The sequence below is a fragment of the Dasypus novemcinctus genome, chromosome 19 (genome assembly GCF_030445035.2).
Source record: "Dasypus novemcinctus isolate mDasNov1 chromosome 19, mDasNov1.1.hap2, whole genome shotgun sequence".
Lineage (NCBI taxonomy): Eukaryota > Metazoa > Chordata > Mammalia > Cingulata > Dasypodidae > Dasypus > Dasypus novemcinctus.
Window position 1 is genome coordinate 34,240,340 of NC_080691.1, and position 17,495 is coordinate 34,257,834.

At 52.9% G+C, this 17,495-nt stretch overlaps 1 protein-coding gene across 1 annotated transcript; it reads right to left on the reverse strand.

Moving 5' to 3' along the window:
- Nucleotides 1–3,301: 3,301 nt before the first annotated feature.
- LHFPL7 (LHFPL tetraspan subfamily member 7) lies at nucleotides 3,302–12,515 on the reverse strand. Its single transcript, XM_004479075.5, has 4 exons — nucleotides 12,444–12,515; nucleotides 7,426–7,643; nucleotides 5,653–5,791; nucleotides 3,302–3,642 (listed from the first exon to the last, which is right to left on the reverse strand). Exons 2-4 carry the CDS (start codon nucleotides 7,624–7,626, stop codon nucleotides 3,380–3,382), a joined length of 603 nt encoding a protein of 200 aa, XP_004479132.1. The 5' UTR covers nucleotides 7,627–7,643; nucleotides 12,444–12,515; the 3' UTR covers nucleotides 3,302–3,379.
- Between the last annotated feature and the right edge of the window lie 4,980 nt (nucleotides 12,516–17,495).

Below are 17,495 nucleotides of genomic sequence, written 5' to 3' on the forward strand. Positions count from 1 at the left end.
GTTTTTTTGTTTGCCTGGAGATTTTTATTTCTTTTGTCTTGAAAGAAAGAAATGTTCACATCTAAAGATTGTGTCCTCCCCCCGGCCCCAGTGGCTCATACTCAATGGAGTCAGATTGTCATGACAGTTGTTTTGGCTTTTCTCCAGAAAGTTCAAGATAGGTGAATCACTTCTTAACACCACCTGTATCAGATAGCTGTTGCCAAAATTATGCTGCATAACAAACCCAAATCTCAGTGGCTTAAAACGGTCATTTATTTAGCTATGATTCTTGGGGTTGCCAGTTGGGGCTGGGTTCAGCTGGGAGGCTCTTCTGGTCTCAGCCAGACTTCCTCATGTGTCTGTAAAAGCATCTCTGCTGCTGGTGGTTGGCTGGCTGTTGGCTAGGGCAGTGGGGGCAGCTGGGTCTTGTGTGTCCCATTCTCCAGCAGGCTAACTCGGGTGTGTTTACATGGCCATGATAGCAGCTTCCAAGGAAGCAAGCAGACGTGTGCAAAGCCTGTTGAGGCATAGGCATAGAAGTGGCATGAGGTCATTTCTGCCTCATTCTGCAGGTTAAAGCAAGTTACCTGGCTGAGCCCACATTCAAGTGGTGGGGAAACAGACTCCACCTCCTGATGGAAGACTGTGGAAATGACATTGAAAGAGGGCATGGCTACCAGCAGGGAAGTAATTGAGTCCATTTTTGCAGTCTCCCACCACCCCCTGCCTCAGCCCAGTGCGTGAGAGGGGTTCCAGACAGGAGGCCGTTTGAGATGGGAACACATCTCTAAGTTAACACCTCTCTGTGGCCTCGTTGCTGAGCTGCTCACTCTCACCTCTGAAGTTCCCATAACCCAACCAACTTACGTCCCCCCATTCATGGCTCCTACTCACGGTTGCCATTGAGAACATCAGGCACTGGATGCCTCGATTTAATCTAATAAGCATCCATCAGAACTTCAGGATTTATACAGAAAAAGTTAGAGCTCCAAATAAGCCAGCAATGCAGAGGAGTTGGCAGGTAATGGGGGCTGCTTGAGCGTACCCACTCACCGTTTCCTTGAATGATTCCCGACAGAGCATGCGACACAGCAGGAGGCACGTGGGCATTCGTCCTTTTGCTGAAATAGGAGCTCTCTTAGTGGGATGGCCTGTTTACCTGGGGGAAGATTCTGAGAGCAAAGACTAATTAATCTTGACATTCTCACTGTCCTTGATGGGGGAAGGCACCAGTCTCATGTCCCCAACTTCAGCTCTATCTGTGGGTCTTCTGGAGGGCCCTGTTATTGCTTGCCGCTGTATGGCACCCTGGGACCTGGGGAAGGCCGGGGTACCTGCTCTGTCTGCAAATGCCTGGTTATACGCACTCTTGATTTCTGGTCATTGATGACATCTTTTATGAGAAAAAAATCCTGAGAAATTATTCTCGCTTTTGTGAAGACTTTCCTAAACCCATGCATTTAAACTTTGCGTAGGTGTACAAAGATGAGTCTTGGAGCACTCGGCCCATTTTCATGACTCAAGCCAAGGGTGAGAAATGGTCTTTGTTTCCATGTATCACATGGAAGCACACATATATTAATAGTTGTCACTGACACCTCCTCCTCCTGCCCTTTTCTAACTCTTCCTTCTTCTCTTCCTCTTTTCTTCCACCTCTTTCTCTTCTCCTTCTGACTCTTGTAACAAAGAGCATTCAGACAGGACCTGTGCCCACATTTCTTACTTGCTGTTCTTATTCGGACTAAAGTGTGAAGGTCATCTGGGTGCTCCAACCTCCCTCTTCTAAACCATGTCCCATTTCCTTTTTTACCTAGAAGTTTCTCTTTAGCTCTGGAAGATGCCATGAGGCAACTGAGAAACACTTCTTGTGCAAAGAGTTTGGGAAGTCCTCACCTTCTTCCCTTGGAATGGCTGGCAGCCATTGGATGCCATCTTATTTAATCTCCCTTCTCTTCTCTCCTCTCCCAGGCCTGAGGTCCTGGGAGCTGAGGGTAGAGGCAGGAGAGGTGTAGGCAGGGATGGAAGATAGGAGCGGTTTCAATTTATTTTTTTCATTCAGTCCATCAACAGATGAGTTTTCTCTCCAAGCTTTAGGATAGCATCTCTTAGAGGCAAATCATTGGCAATCCACCTTTATGATTTTTGGTTATTTCTGCATACCACCTGTACTGTTACTTCTTTAATAACTTTTTCTTTAAATCAATTCACTTTTTAAATTTTTAAATTTATGGAAGCCAATATCATTTGTAAGATAATTGTAAAGATAAATCTGAACATTTTAGCCAAATGCTATTTCCTGCCAAAGGCTTTAAGCCTAGGGCCCTTCTTTCTTCGTTAAGAAGAGATGGAGCTAGAGTTTGAGAGGCATTAAAAGCATGCTAGTACCAGATGAGCCTTTTCTTCTTGGAAGGCTTGAAGGAGAATCAGAAGGGGAATGACTTCCCCAGTGCACCAACTAAAGTCTTACTGTGTTTCTCTGGATGTCTGCAGAGCACCTGTTCAGGATCCCAGATCTGCCACTTACTGGCTGTGTGGCCTTGGGCAAGTGGCTTTCCATCCCTGAGCCTCAGTTTTCACTTTTGTGAAATGGGGATAACAGTGCCTCCCTTGGTTCTGGTCTCTGTCCTGGGCCCCCTCTTTTACTGGTACCCTCTGCCCCTCAGGGTCACTGGGGGTGACTTCCTAGTTGGGAGCCCAGATTCCTCCAGTGCCTTGCTGGTCCTTTGCTGATGCTTTGCTCAGATTCGCTGGTGAGCCTTTGGGACCTTGGAGACCACGGCTTTGGACAGAGTGCCCACCGGGGGAGCACGCGGGGAAGGGTGAATCCCAAGCCTCTTGGGCCATGTGACGCAGGGAAACTGGAGTGAGGGGCGGGGCCGGCAGTGCTTGGGGGGAGCGGCACCCCTGCTGTCTCTGGTCTGCGTCTGGTTCTGCCCAGGTGGGAACGGGCTCCCAGGTCTCTATCTTTGTGGCTTTTTTAACTGAGAAAGCGTGAACCCAGAACAGGTAGAGACTCCAGAGGAGCACAGTCTGATCCTTTTTGAAGGCACTTTTCACCAATCATTTAATTCTTACACAGTTCTTTGAAGTGATGATTATTATAATAGTATCTAGCATGTCCTGAGGACTGACTGTGTGCCAGACCCATAGTGTTGGGGGCTTTATCTACATAGAGTATCTCAAGTTAATTCTCATATCAGCCTTATGTAGGTGTTATTCCAACTCCCATTTTACAGAAGAGAAAACCGAGGCCCAGAGAGGTGAAGTGGCTGGCCTGCGGCCACACGGCAAGGAAACAGCCGAGGTGGAATAGAAACCTGGGTATGTAGTGATTTCAGACAACTCTAGAACGGGCTCTTTTTTGCTCCTTCTGGTGGGGGAGAGGCATAGTTCAGATTCATTTGCTTGTTTCTGGCACAAGGATGATTTGCTCAGTATCACTGGAGAAGAAAACAGTCTTCCCTTGGACCTCGGTTGTGCGGGGCCGTCCAATGATGGGCAGGAGGCTGGCCAGGACTGCGTTGAGGATGGCGGTCACGTAGCCCCAGCCCAGCCGGCACTGCCCACTGTGGTACACGGAGGCGTCCCCGCAGGCTGCCCTGGCAAATGGGGAGGCCAGGCCGACCGGGAAGACCAGGAGCCCCACAACAGTGGCAGCGGCTAGAAAGAGCAGGGAGATATCCCAGTGTGTCAGCCAGGGGGCTCTGGACCAGCCTCTCGTTCCAGGACTCACTCGTCCACTTACCCGTCCATTTTATCTACTCATCTATCTTTAGATCCGCCCACTCACTCATCCTTCCTTTCCCCCGCATCCATCTACTCATCTGTCTCTCCAACCATATTCCAATCCACCGTTCTTTCCATCCCTCCTGCCACCTATCCATTCACTCATCCATCCACTGAGCCCCCTGCCCACACCCACCCATCCCCCACCCTTCATCCATCAAGCCACATTCCAATCCACCCATTTTTAAACCATCTTCCTAGCCTTCCACCAATTCACTCATCCTTCCACCTGTCAATCAACCAATACATCCTTCAAGCCACCCATCAATTTATCTATCTACTGGCCCAAGAACCCAGCCATGCATTCACTCATCCAAATTGTGAGAGGTGCTGTGATGGACCCTGATGGTCCAGAGAGGAACAGGAGCTCCCCTCACCTTCAGAGCACTTCCAGGGCAGGAGAGTGAGATCTCTCCAGCCTCACTGCTGCTCAGCCACACTGCTCTGCTCCAGTTTCCTGCACATGACTTGCTTTTCTGTCTCCATGCCTTTGCCCCTGCTGTTCCCACCACCTGAAATGCCCTTTTATACTTGGAAAACTCCTACTTATCCTTCAAGACTCAGCTCAAATGATACCTCCTCCAGGAAGCCTTCCTCAGTACCCTGCTCTCAGTGTATCAGGCACTCCTGGAGTTTCTCCTAGAGTCCTGTACTTATCTCCATCGGGTCAAATATGCCATTGACTTGTAACTGAATGACACCTTCCCCACCACTGGGCCCTGAGCAAGCCTAGGATTGTATCTTCATCCACTGATCCAAGAAAATTATCTGTTATGTGGCAGGCACTGTGCTAGGCCCTGACGACCAGGACAGACATGACTTTGCCCTGATGGAGCTGACATTCTAGTGGAGAGAGAGGGGCAGTAATAAGTAAGCAGGTAGCCATTTCAGGTAAGTGAGGAAAAGACATGAAAAAATAATGTAAAATAAGGTGCAAGGCGGAAAATCTAAGGAGAGGATGCTCCCTTAGCTCCAGGTCGTGGAAAGACTCATTGTGGCAGTGATGTTTGAGCAGGGGCCTGAGTGAAGGTCCGGAGAGACATGGGAAGATCTAGGGGAAGCAAATTCCAGGCAAAGGGTACAAATTTGGGGAATATGAGCAACAGAAAGCCAGCCAGTATGGCCAGAGCACAGCGAGGCTGGCAGGGAGGGGTAAGAGGTCGATGACAGAACAGGGTTGGGATCAGATGAACCCTCGCAGGCCGCTGCAAGGAGTTTGGATTTTACTGTGTGATGGGAAACCTTTGGAAGTGGGTAAGCCCGGCTGAGCCATGCTCTGATTTCAGTTTTAACAGCATTGATTTGGCCACTGGGTGGCGAAAAGACTCTAGGGCAAAGGTGGCAGCAGGGAAACTTTTTGCGAGGTGCTAGCTGCTGTAACTCAGCTGAGAGGTGGTGGAGAGCGAATTGGACAAGGGCTGCGATGCAGGCTAGGCTAGCCCTTATGGAGCCTTTGTGTGAATCAGAGAAAGGCACCCCTTTTGCACAGATGCAGCCCTGCAGGTTCTCGGCTTAACAAGTGGAACATGGGCCAGATTTCAGCAGGTCCTCATCTCGCAGCTGGGGACCCGTTTGCAGTGCACTGCCTGCCCAACTGTGCTTGGTGGCCCCAGTGAGGATGACAAAAGATGGATGGGTGAGAGAGTACCAAAGGGGGACAGATGGTCTGGACTTGGTTGGCTAAGGGCAGAAGAGGGTGGCATTAAAGATGCTACCGTCCCTCTCCCCAATTTCTGGCTTGCTCAAGGCCCAGACTAGTCTACCATCCTAGGCTTCATCTGTGAGATCCAACCCACAAGGCCAAGCTCCACCCGCTGACTCATTCATTCATTCATTCATTCCATAAATATGTCCAGAGTGCATACTATGTGCTGATGGATTTACCTGCTGCTGCCTGCAGCCCTGGTGCTGGGCCACTGCCCCTCCTTGGGCAAAGCCTTTTGGGGGACAAGGCCCAGGAGAGGAGGAGAATTGCGTTGAAGGCCAGTAGGAGCCAGCCTCCAAGGAGCATCGCAGCTGAGACCTGCCAGAGAGAGAGAGAGAGGGGAGGGTGCTGGCTAGGGTGAGGGCAGGCAGACGCTCCCCAGCTCATCCATCCGCTGCTGGACCCTCACAACCACCACACGAGGTCTGTGCTATTATCTCCATTTTACATATAAACAAACTGAGGTCCAGGGAGTTGGAGTCATTTGCCCCGGGGTGCACAGCTCACTTAGGTTGTGGAGCCAGAATTAAGACCCAGGTCTAGCACCATGTCCTCCCTGTATTGAGTACCAGCTATATATGTGGCAGGCTCATATCCATGTATATACGGATGCTGTTACATCACCTTAGTCATGATCAGTTTTGATAACTTTGAAGTCTTCCTTACCCACCCACCTATTGTTGCTTTTGGTAACGTGCACCATAGCAGGGGCTTTCAACACCTTAGCTTATGGCTTTCACCTAAGCTGTGCTTAAAGGCAGCCAAGGAGTGGTGTGCAGGTTGTATACTGCACAAAGCTAAGGGCTGCCGTTTACTCTGTAGCCGTCATGAACCTGTGTCTTGATTGTAACACTGTGCCAGCAGGTGGCAGTAAGTGTCCTGAAGCAGGAGCCCCTTTCCCTCATTTGCACAGAGGTGCTGCTTGGGCCCGCAGCTGCCTTCAGAATCGTCCTGAGCATTTGCTGAAAGACAGATAGCCCGGCGTCCCCCTACCCCATCAGAGTCAGAGACCTGGGATGGGGCCCAGAACTTGGCATTTTTGCCAAGTCCCACAGGAGATTCTGAAGGGCTGTCAGGTTTAAGAAACCTCTGTGTGTCCATAGGCGCAGGGACACCAGGAGGTGGGGCGCTGAGCCCCGCTACCCAGGGACACCAGGAGGTGAGGCGCTGAGCCCCGCTACCCAGGCCACCAGGAGGTGAGGCGCTGAGCCCCGCTACCCAGGCCACCGGGAGGTGGGGCGCTGAGCCCCGCTCCCCAGGGCCACCGGGAGGTGAGGCGCTGAGCCCCGCTACCCAGGGACACCGGGAGGTGAGGCGCTGAGCCCCGCTACCCAGGGACACCGGGAGGTGAGGCGCTGAGCCCCGCTACCCAGGGACACCGGGAGGTGAGGCGCTGAGCCCCGCTACCCAGGGACACCGGGAGGTGAGGCGCTGAGCCCCGCTACCCAGGGACACCGGGAGGTGAGGCGCTGAGCCCCGCTACCCAGGGACACCGGGAGGTGAGGCGCTGAGCCCCGCTACCCAGGCCACCGGGAGGTGAGGCGCTGAGCCCCGCTACCCAGGGACACCGGGAGGTGAGGCGCTGAGCCCCGCTACCCAGGGACACCGGGAGGTGAGGCGCTGAGCCCCGCTACCCAGGGACACCGGGAGGTGAGGCGCTGAGCCCCGCTACCCAGGGACACCGGGAGGTGAGGCGCTGAGCCCCGCTACCCAGGGACACCGGGAGGTGAGGCGCTGAGCCCCGCTACCCAGGGACACCGGGAGGTGAGGCGCTGAGCCCCGCTACCCAGGGACACCGGGAGGTGAGGCGCTGAGCCCCGCTACCCAGGCCACCGGGAGGTGAGGCGCTGAGCCCCGCTACCCAGGGACACCGGGAGGTGAGGCGCTGAGCCCCGCTACCCAGGGCGCATGGCTGTGCTTCCGAGGACCCAGGCATTGAGCCCGGGGCTCACCTTCCAGGCGAAGTCAGGAAGAGCCCCCAGGGACCTGAAGGTCGCGCAGCTCTGGTTCCGGCTGTTGTCCTGAGGCCAGGAGCAGTAGGTGAGGACGCCGAAGGAGAAGGTGGGGGTCAGGAACCAAGCAGGGGAGACGAGGCTGAGGGCCGAGAGGCCGGCGAGGGACAGCCCCAGAGCTGCCCACACGCTGCCCACCATTAGGGCGCGGTGGCGACCTAGGGGCCAGTGAGCAGGGTTAGTGATGGAGGCTGCTGGGCAGGTGGAGAAACAGGCTGGCGACCCCATGTCATCAGCCCCCTTCAGCCAGGACGAGCCTGAGGCGTCAGCCACTGGGGGAGGCAAGCAGAGGTGCTCCTAACAAGGGGACGGGGCTTGGCTTTTCCAGCATCCGGAAGTAGAACCCCGTCACTCAACACACATTGCAAAGACTTTAGAATACTCCCCACCCCACCCTGCGCGTGGCACGTCATAATCTCTGGGCCTTGCAAGGCTCCTCTCATGTTTCCTTTGTTCCTTCCTTCCTTCCTTCACACATTCATTCATCCTCCCAGCAGGCCTGGCACAGTCCAAAAGGGGTACCTTTTCCCGATCCACACCTAGGTGTTGTGTGTCGAGCAGCCACCCATCCATTATCTAACTCCTCCAAACCACTAACCATTTTAACTGATTAATGTGTATCTTTTAGTTTGGGGATGTTTTTGCAAAATCATTTTGGCTTGATGTGCTTGTACTCTTCACACATGTAAATGGTATTATTTTATAGATTGCATTCTACCTCCTACTCGGGGCCCTAAGCGTAATGTTTTTAGGACCATCCATGTGGCCCTGTGGGCACCTAACCTGTCTGTCTTAGTTTGGGTTCCCTAGAAGCAGAGCCTGAGATTCGAGGGTGAATTGTTTATTTGGGAGGTGATCCACTAGGGGAGGGATGAGATGGGAAGAGAAGGCAAGAGCGCGGCAGGAAGCCAGCGGGAGCGGAAGTCCACAGGCACGTGCTGCGGGTGGAGGTCCACTGGTGTGCGCTCAAGTGGGAAGGATGAGGGGATGGCCTGGAACCTGCCTTGCCATTGCTTCCAACATTGCAAACGCCCTATGGAATGCACCCTCCACATTGGACGTCTTAAGCTTAGGGGGCCTCCTCTTCCTACTACTGCAAGTAGCTCTGCCTCAAATCCTAACAGCCTTGGGCATGGGCTCATGCAGGAATTTATCTGGGAAATAGACTTTGGAATGTGCTTGCTATGTCAGAGCGAGTGAGAAATGCCAGCTCCTTCTTGGGGGAGGCTGTACGATTCACTCCACACGCTCCAGAGTGCCTGCAAGTTCCTGTGGGCCCACGTGATCTCAACCTCCCCCCACTTTGCAGATGGGAAAACTGGGGCCCAGAGGGAGAGTCTCAGTGCCTCGGAGTGGCCCAGTAAGCCAACAGGGTGAGTGGGGAGGGGCTTCTAATAATGCCAGCCGCCGCTGTCCACACACCTGTCCTGTGCCAGGCAGCTAATACACATGGCACAATTAATACACTTTGTGACTTTGCAACTGCAAGCCCGGGGGACTGGAACGAGCTCGTCTTTGTTAACTTATGGGGGAGCCCCTGAATGTTCAAATCAGCCCCCACTCTGTTTTCCAGAGAGGCGAGGGGACTTGCCCCAGGTCTCGTCACCTGGAAAAGGAGGAGCTGGGTCTGTTCATCTGCCTCTTTCTGCCACATCACCCTGCTCAGAGACTGACCCCAAAGCTATCTGCCCCCATGAGGTTTATCATCTTCTTTACGGCTGGAGAAACTGAGGCCCAGAGAGGTGGGGCAACTTGCCCCAGATCACACTGGGAAATGGTAGAGCAACTGGGCTGCCTCTGAGCCCAGGATTCCTGCCAAGGTTAAGTGCTGGCAGAGCTTAGATCCCCAAAATGAATGGTCCTGGGACCAGTTGGATGGCCGTGGCTGGGCTGGCAGCGTAGCCACTCCTGACCCCTGCTGCCCTGTGGCGGGCTCTGTCCTGGGCCTCACCTCTGGCCACAGATGACAGGGTGGGTCCTTAGCAACCCCCTGCCCAGCCTCCACCGCATCATCCACCTCTGGTATTCTTTAGGTAAGACCTGCCTTTAAACCAGCTGGCTTTTTTATTAAAAAGAAGTTAATTCTAAATGGCCACCTAGAATCCTTTGCCATAAAATCGACCAAAACCACAAAAACAGAGACAAGGAAAATCAGAACCTCACTCGCGAATTCTCACTGTTTAGCTCCATGCGACTTTCTCTTGGGTGTAGACAGGACTGACGGAGAACTGAAAGGTAATTAACTGTACTTAAGATTCAGCGCTGTTGAAGGTTCGGCCAGGTAATCCCTGCAGAGCCTCCAGGGACCATCTGAGGCACATTCCCGGCTTGGTAAACTCCAGAGCAGCGGTTCCAGAGGCCCTGCCTGCTGGGGAGGAGGGGCTGATGTGAAGGTTCAAGGGCATGAAATGCTTGTGTGTGTTGCAGGGAGAGGGGCAGAGATAACCCCGGGCAGGTAGGTCAGGGTCAGAGTGCGTAGGCCTTTTATTCCCAGGATTGGAAAACCTTGGAGGCTGCTGGCCAGCAAGTGAGAAACACGGGTCCCGTGGGGTAAGGAGAACTGTTTTTTTTTTTTCTCTTCACCCAAATCGGCCTCTCAGGTGGGGTTGGCAGGATTTGGAGGAGTGTAATTCCAGCCAGGAGCTGGGGAGAGCTTGAGGCCCGTATTTTTGCCGCTCCCTGGCCACACCAGAGGCTCTCCGGGCTTTTCTGACCTTGAAAGGAGTTTTGTTCTCCAGATAATGTGCTCCATGTCACCTGGAAAATCACGCCGACCGTTCTAATGAGGCATTAGAACCTGAAACTACATCCGGCCAGGCTCCAATTTGCTGGACTCCACCACACGGAAGCTTGAAAGTGACTGAATATTTTCCTCTATGCTCACACCACACTTAACCGTCCATGCCGCCGACAGTTCCTGAGTGCGCAGTGCTCCAGCTCCCTTCTAAACGCCTTGAGGACCTCAAATCACCTAAGTCTCACGGCCACCTGATGAGGCAGGCCCAGTTATCATTGTTCCCATTTTACAGGTGACAAAACTGAGGTCCAGGAAGTAAAGGCAGAGCTGGGTCTCAAACTCAGGGAGGGACTCAGATTCCCCACTCTGAACTCTAAGCCCAAAGTGGTATGAGAGTTTAGTCTAGAAGCCAGTACCCCCGTGACTTCCCAAGCTAGCCTGGGTGCGGGCGTGCTCAGCCCTCCTGCCTGCCCTGGGCAGGGAGCACAGACGGTGCCAGGGAGCCACAGGCAGCCTCGGGAGACTCTCAGGAGGAGGACTGGATATGGGGGTTTTGACGTGGGTGCTTGAGACTTGCTGTGGTCCCATGGCCAAGTCTCGCCCTTTCCCCAGCTTTCAGATCCTCATCTGTAACTTTGGACGGGGTTGATCACTCATTCAGCTTTTTTGTGCCTGCTTATGGGGATACAGTGGTAAAGGAAACCTTTAGTCCCTCCCCTCAAGAAGCTTAGCATTTTATGGACAGATGGATAAACAGGATGTAACAGTATGGTCCAGCCATCTGTGTATCCATTCATCTAACAGATATTTATTAAGCGCACCTACTGTGTGCCTGAAACTGTTGTAGGTGATGGGGATTTACCATTAGGTGAAAGCAAGTCTCGATCCTCATGGAGCTAATGGGGGAGGCAGACAGTAATTAAATAAACAAGTCAATGTATAACATGCCTGATGTTAATAAGTTTGAACAAAGATCTGAAGTTGGTGAAGAGGGAGTCATGTGGGTATTTGGAGGACGAGCCTCTTAGGCAGAGGGAAGGGCAGGTGCAAAGGTCCTGGGGGCGGGTGCATGGTTGGCACGTTTGAGGAAGCTAGGAAGCTAGGTGTGAGTGGAGAGGAATGAAGAAGGGGGAGAGCGATGGTCCTTGTCAGCAACGACAGTATCTTTGGTATTTAATTTCTGAATCTGTGGATGGTCTTGAGCAAGGGATGGACATGACCTGTCTTGCATTTGGAAAAGGTCACGCCGGCTGCTGGGTGGAGATCAGGCTGAAGGGAGGTCGGGGCAAGGGAGAAGCAGTCAGGAGGTGGCCGCGGTCATCCGGGTGAGAGATGACAGTGGCTTGGACCCGTTGTGCGGTGAAAGGGCAAGAAGTGGTTGGTTCTGGATCTCTTTTGAAGATCTAGCCGAGTGGACATGAACTTGGGGTATGAGAGAAAGGCAGCAGTCAAGGATGCCTCCAGGGCTTTTGGCCTGGGCACCCGGGAGGGTGGAGCTGCCTTTACCTGCGATGGGGCAACCTGTTGGAGAAACAGGTTTGTTGGGGGAGAGCGCACTATATGAACACAACGTTGGACAAGTGAACTTGGTGATGTGTATTGACGCCGGCCCGTCCATCAACAAGTATGTAGGTGGTGCCCTCCATGTACCAGGCAGCGCCATGCCAGGGGATAGCTCAAGGAGAGGCCAAGGGGTGGGGTGCATGGAGGAGGGGCATCCGATTCAGCCTGGGGGTGCCCAGAAGTGTCCCTGGGGGACACAATTCCAGGCTGAGATCTGAAGATCAAGTTGGGACTGAGTGGGAATTTTACTCGCATCCGTGGTCTAATTCTTCCAGCTGCACAGCCAGATAAGTGGAATTTAAGGTTCTAGTCTAGGCTCTGTTACATGCTGGCCGTGAGACTTGGAGTAAGTTATGTAAAGGCTCTGACCTCACATCTCTCCCCACCTATAAAAGGAAGGCCATGTCCTAGACCCATGGGACAAAACCTTTTGAAGGTGATGGATTCCTCTGAGGATATGATTAAAAACTATGCATGCTCTCTCCCAGCAGCAACGTGGGCTCGCAGGCAAATGCACAGACTATGCAATACTGTTTGTCCTTTCAGGGGCTCAAGGGGCCCCGGCAGCACATTCTGGCCCCTGGACGATGCTTGGGGATGCCTTAATTTCCTCCCACCCACCCTCCTCATCCCAGATCACTCTTCTTTCCAGACTCACCACACTTCAGGTCTTCAAGTGAAGCCCCTCCAGCCCGGCCTCCTCTGCTCGGGCTCCAGCTTTGGACATACGTCTGTGACCTTGTAAAAGTTCTCTTTGTCTTTAAAGGGAACGTTCGGGTTGGCAAACAAAGCCCGGGGCGTGTGATAAGCTGGGTTGAGAGTTGTGTGTGTATGCGTGGTATTTCCTTCCTAGTTCCTTCAATAATAGCCTTTCACTCCGGGCTCCTGAATAGGCTACTTGGAGAAGGAACAGCCAGCCCAAATCACAATGGGGTGAAGGTATTGTGTTTCCTAGCTAGGGAAAGGCGTGAATGGGGATTAATTACCTCCAGTTACACACCAAGTATTGGAACTCTTGCCACTGTGCTCTCTACCTTTTTGCCTTGGGAGTTCTACTCCAAGGAGCACACATATATTTCTCTGGGACCTGAAGATTGTCCCTGGGGACTTCCCAAAGGCAGGCACAGCATCTTAAATGTCTTTCTCCCCATCGTCCAGCATAAGGCTTAGCGCACAGTAGGTGTTTGTACTGTCTTTTGCTTTAAGGGGTAGAAGCTCAACTCAAACTGGTTCTAGTAGAAATGAGAGATGTATTGGCTGAAAAGCCCATGGCACATCTTCAGGCACAGCTGGATCAGGTCTTTGGGTCTTTGGGATCTCTCTCTCTTTCTCTCTCTCTCCTGTTTTATGCTGTGTCTCTCAAGCAGTTTATCACTAACAATGTTGGCCTTTGGTGGCTCCAAATTGACATCCTGAGGCTCTCTGAACCCAGAGAAGAGAAAGCTCCTCTTTCTACATGGTTCCAGCAAGTGTTGTGATTGGCTCTTACTTAAAACACTTGGGTCATGTGCCCACCCACGAGCCAATCATTGTGGCCAGGGAAATGGGCTGCTCTGATTGGCCCGCGCTAGATCCTGTGCCCTGGGCTTGGGGATGGGGGTCGGGGGTTGTGGGTAGGGATAATACAGGGTTCGCCCCACACCGAAACTACTTAGGCTAAGGCTGGGGGAGGAGGTGTTTGCCAGAAGGAAACCTGAGGTGCAAATAGCAGAGGAGGGGGGACGGATGCTGGGCTGGTAGGAGCAAGAAGTGTTGTGAGATGCCAGCCTAACAAATAAGCACTCGTCAGCCTGTGCTGTTGGCAACAGGAGTGTCCCGATGTGTCATGCTTGTGGCCTTTTCTTCAGCCAGTGCAGAAAACCTGCACATGAAGTCAGAACCCTGGGCCCCGAGGCTTGAGTTCCAGTCTGCAGCCTACATTCGGTGAGACCTCAGGACAGCTGTCTCTGCCTCCCTGGACCTGTTTCTCCATCTGTAAAATGTGAGAGCCTGGAACTGAGGATAGCCAGGGCTTCCCCCCATTCATTCATTCATATGTTTTTTTTTTTTCAGTCAGTATTTGTCAAAGGGCTTTGGAGTTAGTCCCACCTGGTCTGAATCCCTGTTCTGATGTTTACTAGCTCTAGCGGGCTCTAGTGCTGCACCTTTTCAGATGTGCTCAGCTGTGTCCTTCTCGGCCACCCACAGGCCCACAGCCAGCAGCACTGGACCCGATCCAGCCAGCAAGGGTCAGCTGCTGCAGCCACTTGGCCAGCCCAGTCTGCCGGGATGTGGCCATGCGGTGGCCTAGGCTCCCAACACCCCCGCTGTCACCCAAGCTGACCCGTCTGGACTCTTGGGGGACTCTGGTGCCTCCTTTTCCAGACTCTGGACTCTGTGTGAATCTGACTTCCCTCCTGGCTGCCCAGAGAGTACAACCAGAAGTGAGGAGCAGTTGGGTTGTGACTAATGGGGAACAGGACACGGAGGTGCCAGCACATGGAGTCCTAGCCCTTCCTCCCTGCAATGGCCTGTTCCATGCAGTGTTTCCGGAGAAGCCCTGTGTGATGGAACTGCCAGCTCTGTTTTCTTGAGATGCTCTGGCCAGCCCAGCAAGGCCAATCTTGTGTTTGTTCTCCCTCTCCCCCTGCCTCACAGCCCTTTTTCCTTCACTCTTGCTGCCCTAGAATCAAGGTCTGCCTCAGGTTCTGTTTTCTAAGGAAGCCAGGCTTAGACGCTAGCTGTGTGATCTTGGGCAATTTACTTAACCTCTCTGAGCTTCACATCCCTCATCTGAAAAACAGAGCATCTCTCATTGGATTGCGGTGACCATTTAATGAGCTAGCAGTGGCAACGTACTTAGCTCAATAAACGATAGCTTTTATATTAACATCATTACTGAGTATTGTGGAATCATATACTCAGTATTGAATTTCATGTTTACTTATTGGATAGCAGCTCTGCCTCAGACACTATGCTAGCCTCCGTCCTCGAAGAGCTCACGATCTGGACAGTGAGACAGAGAATTAAATGATAAATTATATCACAATGTTCTCAGTGCTTTGAAGTGGGGTAGGGGCTCTGGCATCTGACTCAGCCTTGGTAGTCATGTGGCTTCTTGGAGGAGTTGATGTCAAAGCTAAGAATGGTAGGACAGTGCTTCTTAACCAGACAATGGGCTGGTGGAAGGCAAAGTGTTCCAGGCAGCGGACCTAGCATGTGCAAAGGCCCAGTGTTGAGGGGGAACATTTCAAAGAATTGCACTGACTCTCACCGCCAGGGAGCAAATAAATCACAGGAGACACAAAACGCATAAATATGCATTGATGGAAATACATGAACATGATCTTTGCCAAGGTGTGAGTTCTAGAGTTACGCTGTTCAATACAGTAGCCATAGCCACATGTGACTATGTAAATGCAAATTAAGTAAAATTAAGCAAAATTTAAAATTCAGTTCCTGAGTCTCACTGGACACTTTTCAAATGTTCCATAGTCTTCTCGACTAATGTTGGACAGTGGTGATATAGAATGTGTCCTTCACTAGAGAAAGTTCCATCAGACAGAGATGCTAGAGTGTGAGAACAAGTAGTCAATCAGGACAGACTTCCTGGAGGAGGGGGCAGAAGGTGAGCAGAGAAGGGGTTCTTGGGAAAGTCCTTGGGTGAGTAATCTAGAGAGTGCTGGCAAATCCTCAGGAAAAATGAGCCTGGGGGAGGGGTGGCTCTGGAAATAATGTACAACCTGACACCCCTTGTGGTTAGGGTATAATCTCAGGGTGTGTCTTGGCTGGCAGGGTCTCACCTGGGAGGGAAGACACAGAATGCAGGAGCAACAGCTCACAGTTGGAGATGAAGCAGGAAGTCCCGCCCCCTCTGGGACCTGGAGGAGTCTGGGAATTGTGGTTTGGCATTTCTAGGAGTCCCCAGAAATCTGACAAAGGGGTGGAGAGTGGAGGAGTGGTCAGGGCTGAGGACAGGTCTGTTGTTTGAGGTCTCCGTAGGAAGTAGCAGGGGTAGACGTCTTCTCCCTTCCAGTGCTGAAATTCTGGAACAAAGCAGGGATGTTGAGGTGGACAGTTCAGTTGGCTGGGAGCTCCAGAAACACGAAACATTCAGTTAAACAGAACTCTCGGCCCACACATCCTGGTCCTTGGAGATTTACCAAGGAGAGACAGGCAGCTCCAGTATGGTTAGGAAGATGTGGCAGCTGGTACAGTCAGCGGTTGGTCACTCACGCATTCAGCAAATATTTATGATGCCCCTTTTATGTGTCAAGTCAGGCTCCAGGCACTGAGAATCAGGAGTGAACAAAACAGACAAAAGTCCCTGCCCACTAGGAGGTGAAACGCTAGAGAGGGGAGCAGACTCTAAAGAATTCACCCTTGCTTGTAGAACATACAGCCCATGCTAGGGGGTAAAGGCGGATTTGGGGGGATTTTGACTTTGAATCCAAACATCCTCTGTCTCCCACCCAAGACCTCCTCCTGGGAGCAGTGGTCATGTTTTGAGTTTGGTTTAGTCAGTGGTTGTGCTCAAGACATCTAGACTGATAGAAGCGAATATCCTAAGACATGAGATCTCATGGCGCTCGACTTCTTGCCTCCATCAAGCGTGGCTAGCCCCCTAGAGAGCCTCAGGCTGCTCCAAGGAAGAAGGCGGTGGGTGGTCCCGGCTTCAAGGGGCTTGCCCTACAGATGAAAAGAAACGCGGGATCTGGCAGGTAACTCACGCTGCAAGAGCTGCCCATACTTGATATAGCCGCCCCCCACTCCCACATCCCAACAACTTCCAATTCTCCTGCAGCCACACGATGTGTTATTTTCTCTCTTTTGAACTCTTTCGGGGTCCAACTGATGTACAATAAATGCACACAGGGTTCAGGTCCTCCAGTAGTCACGCTCTTAGGAGCACATGCCACAATAGCAATTAAGTATACTTGTGCAATGTGTATTTCACGTGGTCTGAAGCTCCACAAGAGCCTGGAGCTTTCTGTCAGCTCCTTCACCACAGTGTCCCTGCATCCAGTATACAGTTGTTGTTAATAAAGATCTGCTGAATGAAATAAGTAAAGAAAAGCAAAACAACAGACGGGCATTTTCTTGTCCAGGGACGACTTCCTATGGTTCTTTCGATTTGTCCAAAACGTCTCTACACCTGCCGCCCCTCCCAACACTCAACAACTGGCCTCGCACACAGTAGGCGCCTACGGGAGTGGACACCCGTGGGCTCTGCACCTCCGCGGGCAGTCCCGCTGCGTGCCGCGGGGGGGCGCCAGCTCTCCGCTTAGAGCCCGCCTGCGGCAGCTACGCAGGCGATTCGACTGCCCGGCGTCTCCTCAGCGCCTCCGGAATTCCCGGGCTGCCGGAGGCTCTGGGGGTGCAGACCCGGCGGCCGGTTGGTGTCAGTCCCGGGATATCCCGGCCGGAACCCGGTGGTCGCCCCAGGGACGCGGGCGGGGACCTTGGATCTACTTTCCGAACCTGACACGGCGGGGCAGGACTTAAGGCCGGGCGTGGACGCTTCAGGAAGGGGGTCCCGGGCGAACTCCCCACCCTGACCCGCGGGACAGCCCCCCAAGCCCCGAGGTCCCCGCGCGGGGTCGGCCCGGCGGGCATCGCCCCGCCCCAGGGCCTTCCGCGCAGGCGCGGCCGGCCGCGGTTCCCATGGCGACAGGGGCGCTTCCCCTGCCCAGGCCCCGCCCCCAGCAGGCTAGGCTGCGCGGGGCTGCGG

What these genes read in the sequence shown, in the direction of transcription:
- LHFPL7 (XM_004479075.5), bottom strand. Translation starts at nt 7,626, where the DNA reads ATGGTGGGCAGCGTGTGGGCAGCTCTGGGGCTGTCCCTCGCCGGCCTC. An exon ending in TTCCTGACTTCGCCTGGAAG is followed by an intron (nt 5,792 to 7,425) that starts GTGAGCCCCGGG and finishes TCTCTCTGGCAG; the next exon opens with GTCTCAGCTGCGATGCTCCT. An exon ending in AGGGCTGCAGGCAGCAGCAG is followed by an intron (nt 3,643 to 5,652) that starts GTAAATCCATCA and finishes TGCTCTTTCTAG; the next exon opens with CCGCTGCCACTGTTGTGGGG.